This window comes from Seriola dumerili, unplaced genomic scaffold (genome assembly GCF_002260705.1).
Source record: "Seriola dumerili isolate Sdu_G_001 unplaced genomic scaffold, Sdu_1.0 BDQW01000138.1, whole genome shotgun sequence".
In the NCBI taxonomy this organism is placed as follows: Eukaryota; Metazoa; Chordata; class Actinopteri; order Carangiformes; family Carangidae; genus Seriola; species Seriola dumerili.
The window spans coordinates 11,196,635-11,219,996 of NW_019174393.1; the positions used below are offsets into that span (position 1 = coordinate 11,196,635).

General features: G+C 43.4%; 1 protein-coding gene across 1 annotated transcript in view; it reads left to right on the plus strand.

The window, feature by feature from the left end:
- The first annotated feature begins 2,197 nt into the window (after positions 1-2,197).
- The window catches only part of dock4 (dedicator of cytokinesis 4), a 115,196-nt gene continuing 94,031 nt past the window's right edge, over positions 2,198-23,362 (plus strand). Inside the window, exon 1 of the mRNA XM_022749424.1 lies at positions 2,198-2,338. Within this exon, the coding sequence (XP_022605145.1) occupies positions 2,302-2,338 (37 nt within the window). The 5' untranslated portion in view covers positions 2,198-2,301. The remainder of the gene's footprint in view (positions 2,339-23,362) is intronic.

Consider the following 23,362-nt stretch of genomic DNA (forward strand, 5'->3'; position numbering starts at 1 on the left):
AAATACACTGTAAAATTAATCCAGCTTTACGTTCTAGTCCGCTTTTTAATCAAATGTATTATTACATGGCCTTTACTCTACACACTGTATGTCTGTGTACAGTGAGAGAAACAGGGCAGATAAGAAAAGGGGAAGGGACCCATGGATGCCCTGAGCACATAGTATGCACTTTAACCTACAAAGCCAGCCGCATGGTTCCCTCGGGTTGCTTGCTTTTTCATGGCACACCCGTTTATAATGCACCATATAAACTACAAAGGTGGGTGGGTAAGTGGACATGCAAACTAGCGATGATGAGACAGAGAGAAAAGAGAGGCACATTTGACACTTCAAAGCATTTTAATGCACCATTTGCAGCATGGGAAATGAGCATGCATTAGGATGGGTTTTTTATTTATTTATTTATTTATTTATTTTTTACAAAACTCCTTTGTATCCAAACACAACACCAGTTAAACCCAGACAGATGATGAGAGTTGGTACAGAATGAAAGAAAAGGGAAAAATGTATGAATAACATGAATGTATGCGATGGTGAGGACAGCCTGTCTCATAAAAAATGTGTGAATCTGGGTGTACATGCACTCAACCCACATACTGCACAGACATGTACAAACTCACTCTCTCCTGCACACACACACATTGAGAGCTGTGTGTTGAACTCTTTCATTTTGGCCTCCAGTTTTCTGCTTCTTCCTCACACAGTCTCATGTATTTTTCATGCACTAGTTGTCCCAGTAGATCGCCTGTGTGTCCAAGAGAGGACTCTCCACTGTTACAAGGTCATGTTCTACACCAATACCCTGATATTTGGGGACTGTAATGTGCATATCAATGGCTAAATGTAAATCTTTGCTTTGCAACTCTTTGTAATGGGTGGGTTTAGTGGCTCGAGAGACAGTCAGAGCTTCACTGTAAACCAGTGCATTCATCAGGTTCTTTTTGTCTTTCTCACCTTTAAAAATCAACTAATAGCTCTAAGACTACTGCTGACCAGTGTCGTGGAAATGCATGAATGTCACTTTACATGGTCTCATGCGAAATACTTTCACATCAGGCAGATGAAAACAAACAGATGAACAGCCTGTGTGCCTTCAAATGTGAAGATGCTACGGATAACGGGGCCTTCATTGACGTCACTGGGGTGCTACTACAAGTCCCAGAATGCGTCGCTTTCCTTTCTCGCTGCGCTGGCGATACCGTCGCGTTCACGTACTCCTCGGGATTCTCTCCTTTACATATGTAAATCTCAGCTGGCAGTTGGATAGAAGTAGCTGTGATAAAAAATATTCCAGCGGACTGGACTTCTTAACAAACATTAGAAAAAATGAAACAAATACTTGTTGTGTTTTCTGAATAAGCTAGGCTACATGTCTATTTCAGCTACATTCAAAATAAAACAGGTAAATAGCAATATAACGGACTAGTCTACCAGAAGTCCATCAAAAGAGGATGGGAAACTTTCTTGTAAAAATGCCCAGACAAGCTAGCATGTTTGAAAGGTAAGTATATATACGTGTTTTAATTAACTGTATCATTTTCAGAAAGAGAATTAGCATTTGTTTAGGCCAATAGCTCATCTCATCCTTTTATAGAAAAAGGCTCGTTTGTCTATTAGCTTTTTATGCTACTAGCGCTTTAGCCATAACCTGTGACAACTGCTCCTCTGTATTTTTGTGTTGTTTCACATTATAATGGAAAATGTTATTTCTTTAACCTGTACAAATATTAATTAAATTGCGTGTTTGTAGTGGGAATGGCTAACCACATCAGACTATCAGAGGTACACTTACAGAATGTCAATATAGTCTAGCTAATGATACAAAAATGACAACATGAAAATTCACATATAGCCTATAAATAGTTCCAAAGTACACTTTCACAGATGACATATTAAGTGCTTCTGTGAAACAACTGAGAAAGAAAGGTTAATTGAACCAGCAAAAATATAAAAACATATTCAAATACATAATTTTAAAGACATCTGTTAAGTTTCCATGTTCTCCGCCCCTAATGTCATGCAACTCGGAAATCACAGAAAAAATATCTAATTTTACAGGGCCCTGAAAGTACGCTGACATCGTAGTTGTCCCATTTCCGACAGCACTGAAGGCAACATGCCTCCGTACCACTACGAGTAGCAGAAGCAGCAGCGGCAGCAGCGCTTTCTCCCTCTGTAACCTAAACAATGACTCCTACTACAGACCGGAGGAAAGCACACCAATAGAATGCGTTACCCAGCACCAGAACCCTGCATTTCGCTGCTATTCCGACCACTCACTTAAATGTACCGACCGTAAACATGTGGATACCTACTGAACATGAAAAATACGGCGTCGGTAAGTTTATTGCCTTTATGTTTTTAAAACTGCTGTCCTCTGCGTTCACTCGCATTCAGTTGTAGGGCATGTGTTAATGTGTGGATGGGCTAGTGGAGGTGAACTGGCTCTGGGAGGGATGATTTCCACCAGCGCGAAGTGTTTTAGTGAGTGATTGTTTTTATGTAAGGCAGCATCAGCTTTCTTTCAAAACAGCCCATGATGAGAGCTTGGATTTCATCTGACTGCCACATTGCAAAGCATAAGGTTGTCGCTCTGACCCCCCCATGGTTTGCTAAATGAACAGCCACATTTTGATTTTTTTTCCCTAGCTACTGGTGCTTTGCCCTATTTCCTCTTTGTATTGACAGGGTAAAAGCTGTTGGGTTATTTTGACTCAGAAGTGCTGTGTATTTGCTCTTGATACACTGTGTCTGTTTGAATGGGGGGGGGGGGGGGGGTAATTTCAGCTGCTTTCTAGTCAGTCGCTGAATGTCTGTACATTTTCCCCAACCTCTGCTAATTCTTCGAAAGAAAGGCGAAAAAAAGCAGTGAAAAGATCTTTATTAATTCTGTTATGTAAATAAGATTGAGATTGCTCTGGACCGTCAGAGGTCCTGGAAATGTGTGTATCCTACAGTGCATTGTTCCAGGCTGTCGGTGGCTCTGGATCAAACAGTGAAGTGAGACAAACAAGCGACAACAAACGCAACCAAAGCCAAATGATGGGGGGGAAAAAATCCCACACAGACTTTGTCCTGTTGGTGTGGTAGGAATTTCTTCTTTGCCCGTCTTTACTCGCTAAAAAAGAGGCTCATTGAGATGCGACCGCTGAGAGGCGGCTTAAATGTCTCATAATAATATTCCCTAGAGATATTGGTCTGCTCTGTGTGTGATGCTCTGGTCCCTACATGATCCCACAGCCTTGGTGAAAACGAGCCAGTAATCATTTTGTAATTCTTGCAAGGATGCCAGGAAAAAGTGGCCTGTAAAAATCTGTTAAGACTAAAAAAAACTGTGATTTGATAAGTGCTAGATTATCTCAGTTGTACAATTTTTCCCTGCCTGTGCTTGCCTTCTTGTATGTATCCTGTGTGGTTGCATAATAGGGCACCAAGGCTCTTGTAAATGCTGCCTCTTGTCCAAAAATGCACTAGGTGCCACCTTGCCTCCATGACCTGAAATCAGCGAAGCACAGTGAACCAGAAACTAGCCTTTGGCCTCTCCCTGTCACACTCCGCAGTCTGGTCACTTGACTGCTCTGCTACATTTTACCCTAGTATAGACTTGTTTCCTGTCCCCATCTATGTAAGAGCTAAAGACCTGATGTCAGTTACTGTGCAGGTATATTATATTACACTTAATCCTGACCAGGGCAGAGTCCCCTGGAGCCCATAGCTTCCATATTTTGATAGGGGAGGATAGATTTATTCCCTTTAGCTACTTAAACCCATTCCATCCTGTCAAAGTTCATTTGGCTGAATAAATGGAGGACATTTATTTTGAAGGCTAAATACTCTCCATTGTCCCCAAACTGCTAGAGGGGGCCCTGTTAATTGGATTAAGGGTCTTTATCCGTTTTCCCCTCAATAACAGCAATAAGACTCTTTTAATTGGCTCTGATTTATTTTTTAAGACATGTTTTGGCAGCGGTGCACTTCTTTGTGGCCTGGTCCTTCTTGAGGAAGGAACTAGGGTTTTTTGCTGTTGTGAAATTCAGGTTACATAATCCACAAACACATGCACACATAAGAGTATAGTGAGAAGCTGATTGGTGGCACGGGTTCGTTTTTAGTTATGATAACAGTGGAGTTAAGACAAGTTGATGTGCCTTTGATCTGTGGTTTTGTTTGTGCATTGCGCATTCCTTATCAGTGTCTGGAGAGGATGTCATTCATTCTGTTTAAGTGGCTCAATGCAGACTTTAGAGAGACTATTGAGTGCTTTAGGGGGCATCATGAGGGCTGGATTATGCTACAAATGAGCAGGCTTGTACGATGTTTTGCCTGATCCCATCGTAAGTCAAAAGTGTTCAGAACTGCCTCGCTTTAAGATGGCGTGAAAAAGCCGGCCATCATACAGATGGCTGATATGTGATAATCTTTTAAATATAACGGTGCACATCATGTCTTGGTTTTCAACACAGGAGGTATTAGAAGTAGCTGTGAAGTGAGCTTGAGAGAGAAGTTCAAACCGTGGTTAGACTGGCCAGTCATGCCATGAAGTGGATGTGAATGTAGGATTTTCAGTTTTGGGAAGTTTCAGGAATTGTCGGATGAAGCCTCACTCGATTTCTGACGTCGGAAAGATGTACAAAGCTTTTTGACCATCTGTCAAACACTTATGATGACGTATAGTCAAGCCTTGACTTTCAGCACAAAACACTCCTGTTAGCCCTGCATTAATAATTTCAGATTTGTTAGATAATCTCGTGAATTAAAGACTTTACTTTTTTTTATGTAGCATGGTTATTGGATAACCAAATGTTCATCCTTGTGACAAAATAACCTTTTGACCTCTCCACAGGTCTCCACAACTTATAGCAAAACACTACCTGAAATGGTATTGAATTAAATCACACCTCGGTAGAATTAGCATCATTGATCCACATGTGTTTTGACTTTTCCATGCAGACCAGTTGGCTCCTCCATGAATATTCTTGCTGTAGAACTGCTATGATATCTAAATATTAGTACAAGTAAGTCCCTACCTCAGCCATTTTAAATGTGATCTCCTCCAGGTGCATTTTATCCCCTTTTGACGAGGAGGCAGGCTAACGAAAAGGGCTTGGAATTCCTTGAATCCTTGCAGGAATATTTGATCTGGGGCCAAATCGAGATGAGATCAGAATGTCTGGCTGCGTAATTGGAAGGTTGCAGCGTTTGATGTCGATTCGCCTTCCTAGCGAAGCGAAGCCCAGGGAGGACGGGGGCCACTGCTATTGATGAAATATGAATGGACTCTCAGTGAGCTGATGTTAAGGCGCCCATTAGCCCACCAGTGGAGTGATTACTGGTTTTTAACCTGAAGCAAGAAGGTTGGAAGATTGATGAGATGATGTTAATATCTGATTCCTAAATGGACTTGCTGGGCCTGGGAGATGGAGACATTAGATTGAACCAAGAGGGAGAATCTGTTATATGAAAGTCATGTTTCTCAACACAAATATGGGTTAGGTTGCCAGTAGAAATGATAAGATGAGGTTAAAAAGGATAAGAGGAGGCAAGAAGTTAAATGATGAAGTGAGATCGCTGAATCTCGCATGACGGATGGAAACAGGAATGTCTCTCCATAAGTAGATGATGGGTAATCTGTCATAAATGTCACGGAAGACAAACAAACTGGGACTCGGTCACTGACTACAGAAAATACCCGAGGCTGCATTGTGTCATGTTTGAAGAGAGTAGACGTCAAGTCAATGCTGTAGACAGACAGAGCGAGGCCTTTCTCCTCATTAAGGCCCTTTGATATAGCCAATCAAGCATGTCATTGCTCATCATAATTTGGACACATAATTAAACTATTTTAACGAGCTGGTTCAGATCTGCGTGCTGTCGGCGCTCAAGTTGAATTCTCCGTCAAATGTTGATCGGAGAAGCTTGATTCAGTATGTTACCCTGAGTGCAGTGGAAAAAAGCAACCAGCTCCGTCCAGATAGAAGACAGAGTGGCGCTGCGGCCTGGTTGAATGTTCCCGCTCAGGGCCTGGCTGCGATGGAGGGCCGATGTTGGGCCTGGGGCTTTTACTGCTCTCCCATGGCTGACATTGCTGGTTCCTCTCCTGAGGCGATGGCGCTGTGGTTGATGGGTGGGGGGTGGAAGGGGTAGGGGAGAGGGGGGCGGATGCTGGCGCGTGTCAGGGGTGGACTCATTGTCAGGGCGTCCACCCTGCCCTGTTACCCCCAAATTCAACCCCCTCCTTAGCCCCCCACTCCATAGGGGATTAGCAGGTTGTTTTGGAGGGGGCCCCGAGGCCCATTCCACCATTATATCCATGATTCTCTAATGCGGCAAGCCCCAGGGCGATGTATGGGAAAGGTTGGGGGGGGGGGCGTGGTGAGGTGAAGCTTACCAGCTTGTAATTGCTTCCTCGCCCGCCGCCTCGCCTCCATCTGCAGAGATAGCACCCCTTCTCCTCTGTGTGCGCACACAAATTTGCACACATACTACTCCAGTGCAGTCATTCAGCATTGAAGGAGACTGTAGGAGGATCCCTTGTGAATTGAACAGATGCAGGAAAAAAAAAAAAAAATGAAAGCAGCAGAGTTAATCACCCAGCCCACCACTATACACAAGCTGTTCCCTGGTGTGTGCATCATGCAAGGGTTAAATAAATCTACGTGGACATGTGACATATGACGGACTTAGTGAGCATTTTATTCACCACTGATTCACCCCGACAATAATAGCCATTGTAGCACAAACACGGCCCGTGACATGAGGACAGAGTTGGAGAAACGCCACTGCCGGTTCGTTTGTGTTATTCAATTAAATCATGCTCTATTTATTATGCAGCCCTCAATTATGAAAGAAAACACTGAAACCGCACAAACATTGTCTGTTTGTTTAGACTCGGCAACACTAGACACAGGAGAGGGAGACGGCTGTGTGACCTCACTTATGTTTTGTTGAAATGAAAATATTTTACCCCCTTCTCTCTCCACCTCCTTTTGAGCTTTCCTTCACCACACACACTGGGGATACCCCACTGAATCCCGTTGGAGTTTGTGACACAAACAAACCAATACACTGTAATTGTCTGTCCGCATCCATGTATGATGTTGAGACAGAAAGCAGCGGGGAGCTTTCCTGCATCTCCACTCCAGTCTTTCATGCTTGCTGTAGGGAGACGATGCTTCCACCCTGAGATGGCTGACTGATTTCTAGTTTGCATGTGGCTGTTGCAATGCCCATTATTTCACATACGGTTGACAGGAATTATTGGTGGCATTCGCTTGTCTGTCTGGTGATTCTGATATCTGTCTAGTGGGCTCATTTTTAGGGCTGAAACCAACAGTTATTTTCATTATTGATTAATCTGGCAGCTAATTGCTTGATAAATCACTTGGTGTCCATCTCCAATTGCGAGATATCGTTGTCAAATGTCTCAAAATGTCACAATGCATCGGCCTACACACAAAAATAACCTGCCAAACGATCTTTTGGTTTTTGGTTAATGACATTTTCTTTGTTTTTGAAAAACTGAAAAAAACAACCCTTTCCCCTGTTGGCTAGCTTCATAGTTAAAAAAAAATACTGTGAGCCTCTGTGATACGGTGTGGTACTTTATAGCTGTGGTTCCCCTTTCTGCAATATCAACTTGTGATCCCTGTGTGATAGAGGTTAATAGGATATGTCCTATTAGGAATTCAGCAGCTTAACTGATCAGTAGCGCTCCTGTAGTGGAGGCGAGTAAAGAGTGTGTATGTGTGTGTTTTTGTCATCTGTGCTGGCCGGGGGGAAAAATGACTGACATGCCATTTTCATAAATGAAGGGCGTCTGTTGGTGACAATCACAGTGATTGGCGGCTGAGAAGAGCTGTTTATGCGTCAAGAGACACTTGTTTTTTTTTTTTTTTTTGGTGCTCATTCACGGCAGAAAAATGATCGCCTGCACTGGTCCAGCATCAGTTATCTGTGTCCCGTGGCTGTAATCCAGGCTCGCATGTATTGACCATAAAGGAAGTGTACATTGATTTGAGCAAGAGTTTGTGTGGCTGACCCAGTGCGTCGTTATGACCCAAAGGCTTCCAATTTCCCATAAACCTCACTTTAGCAATAGCAACCTCTGCTCGCCCTCAAGTTACTAAAACCAATGTGCTTGATTCATTATTAACATGCTAATAAAAAGGAGTAGTTATGGTCTGTTCGGGTTAAGTCTTATATCATTAATGGATTATTGATGGCTAATAAAGTGTCAAGTCTAGCTCAAAGGACATATGCATAATTTAAGAAAGTGAAGAGCTAATGGTCGTGGTTGTGTCTGTCCTAAATTACTATGTTAATTCTTGAATATAGAATTGGCTTCTAACACCCACATTCACACAGTCGCAGTGGGGGGATTCGTAACCAGTGGAGACTCATACAGATTGCTTTGGTCCGGTCCTTTGTTTTGCTTTGCAGTGTAATCTATTTCTCAGTGGGATTGTTGACCCCTGTCAGTCCAGTCCGAATCTGTACTGGGGCAGTTTTTCCTCACAGCTTCTTTTTCTCTACATCTTCCTTTGTGGTGTTACAGTGACACTAGTTATCACAAGTCCACGCTAATGTGGACACGTTTGGATACTGTGTCCGCTCAGGAAAGCCACAACAACAACAACAACAACAACAACAACAACAAAAAAAAATGAAATCTGTTTTTTAGTTTTCTGATGATTGGATAACAACAAACTTGATTTGTTACCACCACTATCTAATAAGTGGTTGGACTAAATACTTAACTGTATTCTGGTCAGTCTTGTGCTAATTATTTGTACGCTGATACAGTAGCTGATCACACATATTGGTACTGTCATTGATGTGTGAAGTTTGTCCATTTTTGGAAACAGGGGCAGGATATCAAAGCTCAATCCATTTTACTGTAGCATGAAATTTGTTGTGACCAGCATGTATGTACTAAGCAGGATATTTTAAAGTTTAAAATCAAACTTGTCAATGCTTTTTCTGTTGATATCTGTCATATCTTTTCTCATTTCTGTTCTCCAAATTCTTATCGGCTGACATATGTGCTTATATCTGCGACTGGCTGATGTTCCCTTCTGGCAATGTGTATAGTTTAGATATAACTAGTCTATAACTGTTTTCTGAAAGATCAGATGTTAGTAGGATAAATCACTGGCTTAGTGTGGATGGACGCCCACAACAGAAGACTAAAGACGCATTTGTGGACATGCCCTACATTCATCTAAGTACCAAGATACTTTTAACAAAATTATGCCTCGAAAAAAATACGGCTCAGCTTGGCTCTGTTACTCTTAAAAGCGTTGCTGTCCAGTACAGGTCACTGAGGACACTGTCAGGAGTTTATCAACAGGGAGACGGGCAGGATTAATGTCAGCGAGAGAGACATAGACAGAGGAAGAGGGTGAAAGGTCGCCAGCCAGAAAGCTGGCGGACGCCATTGCTCGACCTTGACGGGGCGTTCACTCAGTGCTGTCCTCACCTCTCTGGCCTCATCTGTTCCCTCTCTCCTTCCACTTTTGTTTTGTCGTGTCCTCAGTGAAATGGAAATGCTTTTGTATTTCTGTGGTGCTGAATTGGTTTTCCCCCTCCTCTATTTGTGTCTTTTTCTCCCTCTGCCCCTCCAACTCTGCTGCTCATTCCTGCAGAGTGAAGAGTTTCCACAGACAGCAGGTCACACTGTGATGACCTGTATCTCACTTTCTGCTTCTTTTTTTCTCATCTATCACTCACTCATTCCTTTTCTGTCTGGCTTTTTTTTTTCCACCCCTCTCGTTCCTCTCTTTCTGTAGCCCACTTCCCTCTATCTGTGCTGCAGTCTGTTCGACCTTTATCTCTCTTTCACATGTGCCCCCCCCCCCCCCCCCCCCCCCCCCCCCCCCCCTTGCTCTGAATCCATACTCACCTGTCCCAGATATCCCCAGATACTGTGTGTGTGTTTCCCTCCTGTTTGTTAAAGTTTGTGTATTCAAGGATACATGCGTATTTGAGGAAATTCTTTTCTGTGTTGCATAGATGTGCTTGTGTATGTGTGTTTGTATGTCGTATGTGTGGTTGTGTGCTTGCNTTTCTCCTTCTCCCCCGCCCCCCCCCCCCCCCCCCCCCCTTGCTCTGAATCCATACTCACCTGTCCCAGATATCCCCAGATACTGTGTGTGTGTTTCCCTCCTGTTTGTTAAAGTTTGTGTATTCAAGGATACATGCGTATTTGAGGAAATTCTTTTCTGTGTTGCATAGATGTGCTTGTGTATGTGTGTTTGTATGTCGTATGTGTGGTTGTGTGCTTGCAGCAGCCTCAGTAGACTGTGAGTCTGAAGGTGATAAAGCACCATAGGGGCTTTGGAGTAGAGCTGTAGCTACAGCCGATTTTAAACAGCCTATTGTTGTGCTACTTACTCTGCTCCTCATCACATCCTGCTAAACATGTTATGTTAGATTAAGGAGACGTTGTGAACAAAATAAAAAGCATCCTTTTTCTTTATGCTCTGCTGCTGATGACTTTAAAAAAAAAAAGAAAAAGTGATGTTGTGAATTGTGAGCAGGATTTAGTGACGATCAGTTCAGAAATTACCATCAAAATCTCTCTGGCAAATAGAGAGATTGCACACATATACCACAGGTATGTCATTTTAGTGGTGTATATTGACTGCGGGCTCAAGAGCTGTGGCGGTAGCATTGATCGGTTTAGATCCCTTTCAGTCTTGTGTGAGATTGAACTGTTTTCCCGTCTCCATCGCTCTCTCTGTCTCTGTAAAGATCACACTGGGAGGATCAGCTGCTGCCTGGCTGATTTCTGGGCAGCGGCCACTCCAGCCTTGGCTGCTGTTAGCTGTCTTATTACCTGCTCGTTGTGTGTGTCTGTGCACGTGTGCCTGTGTGTGATTCTACATTTGCACTTTGTCCCCTTTGAGGCCCACGCATGCTTGTGCGAGCGATCTGTTTCCTGCTCTCGCTGTGCCACCGAGATGATGGCCTGGCTCTCCTCTGCATGTCAACCTGCTGCATGCTCGGTGCTGGCTCGCTGCCCGTCCTCCTCACCTCTCCTCTGTCAGTTCCCCTCACTTCCTCTCTGTGCCCGCACACAGAAAAGCCAGTTTGATGTCAGGTTGACTTTCAAAAGGGCTTTTCATTGCACCCCACCGCCGCTCACTTGCTCTCTTTCGTCACGGCTCCCTTTTTTTTTCGGTCAATTTGAAAAGACTGAAGTGTTCAGGCCAATTGCAATTGATTTTTGGCATGGAAGACCGCTCGGCTGATTGAAATAGCTTTATTCTATAATAGAAGAAGGTATAGGATGCATAGTATTCTACATTTACTCAAAATGGTTTTTCTTCATTTCGATTTTTGGGGCAAAAGAACAGACGAGTTACAACTTTGAAACGAGATTAACTCCAATCTCGGTGACAAAGCCCTAAAATATGATTACTTAGAGAATGACTGGTTCTCCCCTGCTGAACAATTCTTGTGAATTTTCTAATTAATTGTGTGGATGTTGTAGAGTGTTATTGCCTCACGGAATCTGTTTAATTCATCAGGTTGACTAAACCTCCAACTGCGACCCAGTTCACTTCCTACGTCTTCTCTTTTCAACCCAACCTCTCTGTGGGGACTGTTCCTATTTGGAATGTTTATCCAGTTAAGAGGAAAGCTTTCAAACCACGCAGAGACAGAAACAGATTTCTTAGTTAAATGCTTGTCTTAAATGAATAAGACCCCCCCACCCGCCCCCCCACCCCCCCCCCCCCCCCCCTCTGCCCCCCGCCCCCCAAACATCTGAGCCACTGGAGCATTTGAAGTTTTGTTTGTCTGAGGGGAGCATGGACCAAGTGTCTTCCCGCTCCCTGCCTCTCATCATTGATTGAATGGGGACTTTTCAGCATTCTTCCAGCAACACCAAAGGTTGGCATCGCAGAACATTGTGGGGTTGATTTGCTTTGTTTGTGCTCCTTTTCCAGAAGTTGCATAGAAGAATCCTTCTGCTGATTCTGTGGGATGGGTTTTTCTTCTCCTGTCATTTGAGAAAAAAAAAAAAAAAAAGAAGCGCAAAGAGATGCAGTAGACGTTTTATCATGTTTTTAAAGGAGATGTTCGACATTTTTGGAAACATGCTTATTCGTTTTCTTGTCTGGAGACAGATCAGAAGATCAATTCATGTCTATATGCTAAATATATGGCAGTAGAGAACAGGTGTTTAGCTTAGCTTAGCATAGAGAATGCAACCAGGAGTAACAGCCTGCCTGGCTTGTTCATAGGTAACTCAGTTCACCTCTTGTTTGTTTAAACCTGATAAAAAGTGAACTGACTCAGGTTAGCTGTTTCCCTCTGCCTCCCGTCTTTACGCCAGGCTACGCTAATCGTTTGCTGGTTATAGCTTGTGATTTCAATCTTCTCATCTAACTATTGGAAGTGAACAAGCTTATGCTCCATAATATCAAACTTCTACTGATGTTGCACCGGCTCTCAGATAGCATGAAGCAACAAAGCACTAAACCAGGCATCAGGGTCACTCCCAGCACCTCAGATCAGTTTCTTTTCTGCCTACTGGCACTACCAAAAAAGACAAAACCCAGCCGCAGTGGGATTGACTCGAGTGCCCCCATTTGCCACAAGTCTAACCTCTCTCCAAGCATCCACCTGGTGTCTTTATTTTCCTCCTTCCACCAGTTGTACCCTCAGGGGAGGGAGGCTGAAGAACTAAAAGCGGAAAGTGGCGCTGCTAAAAGCGGCTGAAATGGATCCCCTTTGTGTGTGGGGGCGAGAGAGGAAATGCGAAGGAAAACCCCCACTGCGGGAGCCTTTGTGCGGGGAGTAAAAGCACTTGGTCTGGGGTGATGACGGCGAACGGACACCTTGTGCTGTTGGTACAAGGCAGCAGGAGAGATGACAGCAGAGATTATTTATTGTTTGTATGTATGCTAGCTATGCACACAACGCGAGCACAAACTGGGATCCTATGGTGGCTTCCTTCTCACTGGATACTTCTCATACCTTGTGAGGCCCCCGGCTATTCTTGCTAACAAGCAGTTTGCGTTGAGAGGTGGCCTCAGATAAAATATACAGACGCTGGTATGGAAATAGTACAGAAGCTTGGACTCCAGTTAGAAAATGTCCTCATTCACTGGTATTTATCGCTAAAGATCCTTTTGACTACAAATGGTTTTGTTGGTCCAGTGAACGCATTGACATTGTGGTGGTTTCTGTTTCATTCCCAAAGGCATCTGATTTTTAGAAATAGCATCACAGTCCAACAGGAAGTATTTTCCCATAGAGTAATCTCTGTTCTTAATGGATCAATAATGGAAATCTCTTTTTGGATCACGTATCCCCCTACCTATTTATCTACAGCCTAATAACCTGTCACTGGTTTCTTTTTGACCTTGATGGTCCCCGCAAAGCCGAGTATCATCTTTCATGCTTTGAGCACTTTGAGCTTTTTGAAGAAAGATGCTTTCATGTTGTTTCATTAGTCGTAACTTGAAAGAGTAGTGAGAAGATCAGCTTAACATCAGTGATTTATGTCTCTTGTCTTTGAAACATGAATCCCATCCTCTTGACTTTATTTACGCAGCACCTCGGGAGCTTGCCGGTCTGCAGCCGCAGCCGTGAAACAAGGCATATTCTTTTTCCATCACCATCCAAAATAAACTTAATTGGAGTAGTGAGGAGCGAAACACATTCTTCACAGCCAGGATACATGTGAGCGACTCGCGTGCCTGAGCAGCTGTCCGAGTCGAGGCAGAACCGTGCATTGTCTTCCTTCCTGTCTGTCTTTCACTTCGCTCAGAGCAGCTCGGGCCTTCTGCTGTGCCATGCTGACATAATGAGTATGTGGATGCTAAAAATACTGATGCACAAATGGAGCATGCTGCACTGCACATGTATATGACATATGTTTTAGCGTGGCTGCTGATGCTGCTCTTGTCTGTGGGTATCGAAGGCAGAAAAGGAAGGGCTTATTGGTCTGTGCTTCCAAGCAAAGGTGTAACTATTTCCTTTTGTAGAGGCTTTTGATCAGTGGACAGTAACATGGTCAGCCTTGAGCTACTACTTACTACATTACAATATCCACAGGTACAAGGATGCGCCCAGTTTAACATTTCGTAACAGTCAGCTGCCGCCTCTCCTCCGGGTTGTATTGAGTTCAAAGGTTAGTGCGGTAATGGTAGTGATTGAATGGGCTTGGAACCAGGCCATTGATTTGTTGGGGGGGAATGTTTCCAGGCATCATCAGTGGTGATGCGTCACCCGTAAGCCCCCCACCCCCCACCCCTCCCCACCCCAGACCCTCATCTGGACTGCAGCCATAATCCTCTTTACACAGGCTATCCTAGTGCACCACTAACCTTATGCCTTCTGAACACCACCTAGGAATACAGACTTGGTGGCAGTGGGTGGCAGTGGGTGGCAGTGGCTGGCTGCGACTGCGTTTGTCTGGCATATAGCTGTGGGAATGGATACAAATATACACATGAAAGCATATGTATACATATTCTAGGAACATATGAATATGAGCTTGGTCTCTTATATTATTTTTTGGATTTTACCTAAAGTCTTTAGAATGTGAGAATTTAAACTTTTTAGGTAAGACAAAAAAAGTGGTAATTAAGGCCTCAAACATAACTACATTTAAAATAGTTATATTTGTTATATTTGTTGGTGTGATTCTAGGCTGCCAATTGTCATTCGTAACATAACCTGAGCTGAGTATAGCTGGAGGAAATGTTTAAGCCTCAGTGTGAGCACAACCTGTCAGGCTACTTATAAGTGCTTCTTCCTTCCTCCAAGCTTTTTGGTTGTGGTGCATGGTGGGAATAGGTGATATATGTTGAGTTTGGAGGTGTGGCTGAGCTGACAGTTCAGTTTGATTGCATGTTGACTTTTAGTGGAATTGTTTCATGATGATCATGTCATATTATTGTTTTACATATTCAGTTGTCCTAATTGATTACACAAGAAAGGGAATTGTTTTTGACCCTATGGAAGACCTGTGTGCGGTACATATGTATTGGTCCTGTTTCTAATCATGTCGCCACGATAGTAAAGGCTTTGAAACTGTTGCACTTTAATAAAGCACTGTGCTTTGACTTTTTGAGGGGAATCCATTCACTTTCTCATGCACAGTGCTGATTCCAACCAAGTTCTTATTAAAAACTAACAAAATAAGGGTGTTTGTTTGATGTAGTTCATCTACTTTATGCAACTCGTTGCATTAGTTACAGTATGTTTATGTAATTTTTGCATACGTTTAGGGCAGCAACCAATGAATGTTGTCATTATCAACTAATCTGCTGATTATTTGATTAATCTATTTATTGTTTGGTATTGAAAATATTTCAAAAAGTGAAAAATTAACAAGATGTACCTACATACAGTACATTTAGAATATTGCACATTTAGTGCACAACATGATACCATGAAAAGGTTTATGTAACTTAAGTGCTTAGAATATCTTGTTATTATCAGTGTCAGTGTACTTGTCAGCTTGTTTTTAATGGGACATTTAAAATCTGTAGTTGTAGCACAGAGAGCCAAAGCTCTGGATAAGTGGACCATTAAAGCTGATAATGGCTGATAGCGATAGCTTGCTGATACACTGGTGCATCACTAATAATGTTTATACTCTTACTCTCCCAAGCATCATATCCCAAGTGTTACCGAGTACCACACAGAGGGAGGTGAGGAGAGCATGAAGAGAGAGAGATATGAAAAGGAAACAAGAGGTGGATAAGGGCGAGATGGAGCAGGAGATATAGTGAGGCAGAGAGAATCAGACACACACACAGAGTGCGATGTTTGATGGGCTGTCAATTGACGGTCCACACGGAGTTCCTCCTCTGAGTTGAGCTGCCAAGGCTGGCGGAGCACCGTCCCAGTGTGTCTGTGTCTGCCCGTTTGTGTTTCAGGAACTCTCTCTGTAGCTCATTAGAATCTTTATACCTTCTTCCCCCCAAGGGAGCACCAGGCGTTGAACGGGCACGCAAATGAGGCTACCTTTCTACTTTGTATAATGGTGTTCACTCGCAACAGTGGGAGGAGAAAAACAAAGATGAAATTAATCACTCTAGCCTCGTCCCTCCCCCTTCTCTCATCCCTCTTCCCCCTTCAAGTTCAGAGCTCCTGCAGACTTTTTAACTAGTTTTATTTAATTACAGACAGCTTTAGAGGGGTGCACACGACTGCCGTTGACCTAAATCAGGAAACTGGGACGTGTATTTTTTTTTTTTCTCACCCCCTCCAACTTTCTTACTCCACTCCATTGATTTTGTCTGTGTGGACCCAGGCACGAGCAAATTAGCTGAGTACAGCCATCAGTTTGACAGCCGCGCTCTCTGTGTGGATGTCTGCCTTTGCAGCTGCATCTGCATTTAGCCTAGCCTGAATTAGCCTTGCGTCGAGCTGAAGTACACGGCCACAGCTTCCTCTCATCCCAATTTAATCTGGAGGATGTGTAGGGGAATTGGGAATCCCATCCATTTGGGGTCCCTGACAGAATGACAGCCATTACAAAACAAATTGGAGAGCAGCCTCTTTGTTCACACTGATGTAGTTGCAGTAATGGACAAGATTAAGGCAAAGTGTGAAGCAACTCTTCAAGCTAAAGCAAAATTCAAAGCAGGCACCAGGGATTTTTACTGGTGTGACACTTGAGTATTGGTTAATTATTTTTATAGTGTGAGATGGCTTGAGTGGCTACTCTCTCTCTCTCTCACTCTCCCTCTGTGTCTCTCGCTCAGTGTAGCTCTTGGCTGTGTGATTTCCTACGTGGTTTGCTTTGACAAACACAGCTCCGCTCCACAGTCGCTTTTGCCCAAGATTGATTCCTGAAAGAAATGTTCCAAACCATGGTGGTTCTCTCTCTTTTTCTCTTTCTTTTTTTGTTTTTTCTCCATCTCTTCGAGCCCAAAGTTCTCCGACCCCTGGAATAATCCTCCTTGATCCACCAATGGCATGCAGCGCACAGGAAAATAGCCCCGAGGACAGCTGAACCCCTTAGCCCTGCTGGAATGCTTGACCACGTGCGCGCGCACACACACACACACGCACACACACACACAGACAGGCCATACATTTAAAAACACACAGTGGAGCACAGTGCAGAGCAGTTCATTCTAAAGATTGCTGATTGGGAATCCGTTGCAAGCAGACTCCCGCCCTTGTTTACTCTCATTTATCTCGACTCCGGATGAACTTAAAACCAAATTTGGAGAATGTGTCACCTCTTACATTATATTTGTGAGGCCTCCACATCCTGACGGCAAGCACCACATGAGATGACTAAAGCAAGACGGAAGGAAATCCTTTTCCTGCTGAAACCCATTAGACAATGCAACACAAATGATTTCCCTGATGCAGTTTTATACACACAGTTTGTGCGTGAGGGAATAATGTCCAGCTGTTTAACAAGTGCTGTATTTTCCAGTAAATCGGTGTTATGTGAAGCACCTACTGTATGTCAAAACTTTCCGTCTTGATCTGTCCCACTACATGACCATATTTGTGTATGTGTGTGCGTGTTTGTGTATCTGTGTGACATCCATTATCGATCTGCCTAAGTTATTGCAGATGTCAGTGGGACTGGCATGCCAAAAAGCCATGCAATCCAACCCTCTGTTTTCAGTGTGTGAGGCTCTTTTTCATAGGAAAGAATGAAAATCTGTGCCAATATAGATATGGAAACACACTCACACACACACATACACACACACGCACGCTCATTCATTCTCGAACTCTTGTGGCTCGTGGAAAGCGGAATGCATATCACATGAAAACATTTTATTTTTATTCTGAGGCTTGGGCGAGATGACAGATCCCATACTTGTCGTGTTTCTTGGTTCAGTCGCCCCTCACCGCTGTAGCTATCTTGTCATTGTTTGTTCAGCTCCCTTGTGGTCTCCACATTAAATGGCCTCCTCTGCTCTTTCTACTCTGCTGAGCTTGGAGGGACTCGAGGCAGAGCTTACAGAGTTTTGCAGTTGCTTCGAATGTGCCTGATACCCAGTGGTACACAGTGTGCTTGGAAATGCCACTGTTGAATGCCTCTTTGTTCGAAGGCCCTCAGGATGCTAAACTGTATTGGTAACAGCTCTGCAGATTGCATTGGAAACCAAACTGTGGAAGTGTCAAGTTGAAAAACAACACTTCTCAACTTTTAGGCATAAACTTGTTCCGAATCAGAGTCAGGAGCACAAGAGTAAATGTCATTGAGGAACTTATTAGTGTTAATGAGTCCTGATTGTACTGACTGACTTCTCTGTTGTACCTCACATTTCCCTCTTAGAAGTATCAAATGCGATTTGTAAAATATACAAGAACCACAATGGTGCACAGACTTCTCTCTTGTTATAAACCAGAATTGTGTTTTGCACTGTGCTTTGTGTTGTGTGATGTTGCTGTGTTGATGCAAGTTGATAGTTGTGCTTGATGTCCTCACTCGACACTGCCGTACAGCCATTTAACCAGGATTCCATTGCTTATACATTGATTCTACCTTGTCTTCTTTTACCTCTATTTTACGACTCCCTTTGGCGCTCTGTGGAAAATAGACCCATGACTTTGACATTGTAATGTGCCTTTTCATACTTTTTGTGCAAATAATTATAATACGGATTCCTAATAATGCTGGTGCTGATGACATGGGATTAAAAAGGGCTTTTATAGATAATTTCCATTTTGACATGGTATGTTTGTAAAGCCGTTTCCCTTTCAATTTGTTAGCTTAGCTGCTGTTTTGCCCATGTTAACAGAAGTGGACATATTGAAAAATGTAGATTTCTATTGTGAAGCAGTGACTGACTGGCTGGCTGCTTTAGCTGTTAATAAGGTATGCTCCAGTGGCTTGTATTTGTGTCGCACCTGCCATCTGTGTGTCCTTGAGTGGACCCACTATGTGTACGTGTGTGTGTGTGTTTCAGATTTACTCCATGCTGTCACTTCCTGTGAAGTGTCTTCAATTACCCTTGCTGTGCTCTGAGGCTATCACCGTCTGTGTGTGTGTGTGTGTGTGTGTGTGTGTGTGTGTGCGTGTGTGCGTGTGTGTGTGTGTGTGCGTGTGCGTGCGTGCGCTCTTCATTGAGCACACAGTATTCATACATGTCCAGCTCGCATCATTTCTTCTTCTTCCTGTGACTCGGCCCCCACGCAGTTAATCTGAGCTCGCATCGAACACCGCAACCTGCACCGAGCGGCCGCTTCAGCTCGGCTCAGACAACCCACACTGTGGTCCTTTCATTCACTCTCTAGCTTTTCATACACTCCCCACTGACTCGAATCACTCACTGATGCTTAATGCTCTCTCTTCTCTGATACAGTCTCTTTGTCTCTAGTTGTCACTGAGCTCTTTGTTTTATCTCCTCAGGAGGAGCACTGAATGAAGGCCACTAGGCCAGGATGTGAAGTGAACATACAGTATAGCATAATGACTACACAGCATTCGGGATAGTAGTCCAGTGGGATCTTCTGTCTCATTTGTTTGTTATGCTTGCTTTAATTTCCCTATTTTGTGTTTCATCTTGTTTGCAACAAACTAGGCTAAATGGAACTGTGTTTGGTGGCAGGACTGCCAACTTTGTGTAGACATGGAAACAAGTAATATCATTGCGTGATTAGTCTTCACCTCTATAATTGGCTTCAGCCCTATCATCAACATTCCCTCTTCTCCTACTTCTTTGTCTTTGTCTCTTTTTCTTTGCACTCTAGTTACTTTGCATCATCTGGGAGGCTTAGCATTTAGCGGTAGCAGCATGGGGTCATTTGTCCGTGACTCACTGATATCTTGCTTCAAAGGGACGTGTATGGTCAGGCTCATCTCTAATGGAAGACTTATGATCAGCGTGGTAATGAGATGAAAATGGCTGCAGCAGTTTAAGTCAATATTAACCCCGTGGCCCGCTGCTGACATTTATATTTATATTCAGGGTTACTCTTCTTGCCTTGGCTCTCCTGTTTTTGCATTTTAACCCAACTTGTTTTCTCTTTTTTTTTTTTTTATTGTACTGTCTTCTCCCATCTTCCAAAGTTGCATTGGACCTCCTTTCACCTTAATTTCGCTTATTGTTTCTTTTCCATCACTCCCTCATCCTTTCACCCTCACCTGTCCATTGACCCTTGCTGATCGACCCAACTCTTCCCCACTCTCAGTTTAACCCTTTACCCCATCCTTCCCTTCTCCCTGTCTATATATACGTGTGTGTGTGTGTGTGTGTGTGTGTGTGTGTGTGTGTTTGTGTGTGTGTGTGTGTGTGTGTGTGTGTCCCTTTAGCAGAGGGTTGCTAATCAGATGAGGCAGAAGCTTTCCAGCCCACAGGGATCATGTTAACACAGTCGCTTGTTTAGATGCTGTTGGCATGAGTGCACCCACACAAAAGTGCACTTTAACTGAGGACACACATGTACAAATACATATTGTGAGATGCCACATAGATACCAAGGTATGGAATTGTGTATTTATACCAAGAAGCCAGGCTGTGGTTTTTTTTTTTTTTTTACAGTGAAGCAGTAAAGCTCAGATTCTTTTCATTTCCTCACTGCCCATACTGCCATAGCTTTAAACCCTAGAGAGATCGAGAGCATTACTGCCCTTTTATTACCACACATGCATGATAGAATTACCCCCTCAGTACATATATGTGTTTATCCGCTCCCGTTTAGCGCCTGGAAACATGGATAGATTTCATTCTGCAGTGAGGAATGCTGAACAATAGTTTTAATTTTAGCTCAGAGGAGGTGTTTGTGTGCGCTATCGAGTTGTTGGAAGTTCGCTCGTCCTCCATGGGCTTATGTGTCACGGCTCGCAGCCTACAATTGAGAGTGGTGGCGGTGATGTTGCGGTGGGCCTTGTTGCCTTAACAACAAGTCAGTGTTCAAAACAGGCTCCATCTGCATGTAATAAAAAAGTGTAACTTGTGCACAGGCTACTGTCGTGCAACAATCCAGCGGGTTTAACTAAGAAGAAAGCCTCCATATGGCTGTTTGTGGCTCAGTGCAGATTCAGAGACACCGGACTACCCCCTGCTCGCCGCGCAAACAATAAGCATGTGGGTGAATTTGTGGGTGTGTGTGTGTGTGCGTGTGTGTGCGCCTCCACAGATCTATCTGTGCAGTCTCATGCATGTTTGCATGCTGAGATACTGTATGTGCGCAGAACACTACGCTTTTCATCAGAGCAGGGTGGGAGAAATATTTTTTAATGAGGTGATAAGCGCCAGCTGTCCGGTATGATATGACAGAGTCGAATGGTATGATACCAGCACATTAACACACTAACACACGCTGAGTGTACAAATGAGAGCCATCCTTCAAACACTGGGCTGCACAGACCAGGCATTGTCCTCAGGCCTGTAAAAACCCCACTTCAAGATTCAAGGTCCAATTTATTCATTCAAGAGAGCATGAAAATTACAGTTCACCTGCTCTTTACAACCAACCAAGATTAAGTGGAAGCACAAAAAAACATAAAAAATACCCTACATTTTTAATGAATGTTAAAATAAAAATACAGGTATGATTTAAAAAAAAAAAAAAAGAAGAAAAAATATCAAAACTATTCTTCCTCTGGGTCTCTCATATATAACTGCTTACTGTTATTTCACAAATGGGTGCTTTGCTATTTTCTGATCTGTTCCCCCTGCTTTTATGTCATTCTTTGCCAGAGCTGCACTGAAGTCATGCCTTTTATCAAGCAACAAGTTCCCTCTTTATGACTTTAAGTTTTAACGGTTTGGTGCACATCATGTCCCAGAGGCTGTCATCACGGTAAAAGTCTCGGAGCTGTTAAAAAAGTGTCTGGTTTTGAAAGATGAAAGTAAGTAAGTGGGGAATTATTCAGATTTCTTTGTGTACATAATGTCTATACCTGCAGCAAGGTTAGGCAATGGCGCATTGAAATTTGTGCACGGGAAGCCTGTCCAGCCACCCTCGGTAACGTCACATTAATTTAAAAATATTACACTTTCACCTTTTATTAGAATCTTTTATTCCTAATAAGGTTTTCACTTCATATCCAATTATTATCAGATATTTCTTCATACAGATATCAGATATTATATCATGCAGCCATCTCTTCTGCTTTCTCCTCTTCGTGGTTGATCCGACTGTTGTATGTATTCAGCTCTCTGCTCTCGTCCACACCTCTTTCCACTGGCCCTGCCGTCAGCTTGTACCTGTTTTGAGAGCAGACAGGGAGGACCCCCCCCCCCCTCGAGCTGACATACAGTACAGGGGCAAACAAAGTGAAGTAAGATAGACAAGAGCTGAGAGCTACTTTTCTCTTTGATTCGCTCTCCCTCACTCTTTCGGTCTCTCTTCTTTTCTATTGTCTCTCTCTCTCTCTCTCTGCTGCTTTATTTATCAGTCTCACTGTTTGGGTGTCTTTATCTGTCCTTCACCTTGCCTCTCTGTCTCTGTCTGTCTTTACCCAAACTGCCTCCTCTTGCTCCCCAGTCAGCACAAATCCCACTTATGTTTGTATGTATACAGGCTTGAGGCTGTGGCTGTAGGCTAAACTACTGTCTCTCAGTTTGAAGTCTGTTGACAGACACATAAAAAATCTCGACTAAGTCATCATGGCAGTTGTACCTGCTCTGCTTTAAATTGATTTACTTTTAACCTTAGGTCAGCGTTTTCCCTTTTTTGAAAACCACACCCTCAGATTTTGATTTTTGGCCAAGTGGCGCTGCAAGATAAAACCACAGACTGGTGGATTTTGTTTCATCACTTTTTCATCATCCTCAGTGTGGACCTGACTGCTGTTTGGGTTCCTACAGCCTGCAGCAATGAAATAGAGTGTGTGTGTGTTTTTTTTTTCATTATCAGTGGTGGGAGTCTTTTGCTGATGTCATGCCAGTGAGGTGTGATGTCAGACATTGTTTAATAGTGCTACTGACAGCTAAACATGTAACCTGCCAAATGCCTCACAAATCTCTGTGGATTGATAGATAACGTACTGTATGTGTGTGTGTGTGTGTGTGTGTGTGTGTGTGTGTGTGTGTGTATGCGTTTGCATGCAACCACAAAGGTCACACATCCTCAGGTTTGCGTGTGTTCTGTTCAGGCCGCATACTTGCATGTTCACCCTTTTGATTTCCTGGCAGCTTTGAGGGTGTGTTTGTGTGTGTGTGGGTGCAAGTGTGTGTGTGTTTACGCCTACATGTGCTACTGCAGCAAACATTCATAATTTGTTGTAATTTGATTCAAGATAGCTTGAAGTATACATAGAGGTCAGTCGCACCTTCCTTTTCCTGAGAGAGCGCAGTTGAGAGATGGTAAATGTACAATAGAAAGGAAGTGGAGAGGTTTTAGATGAGTCAGAATGAAAGAGAGACAGATTGATGCAGTTGGTTTCATTTGACACTCCCACTTTTAACCGTTA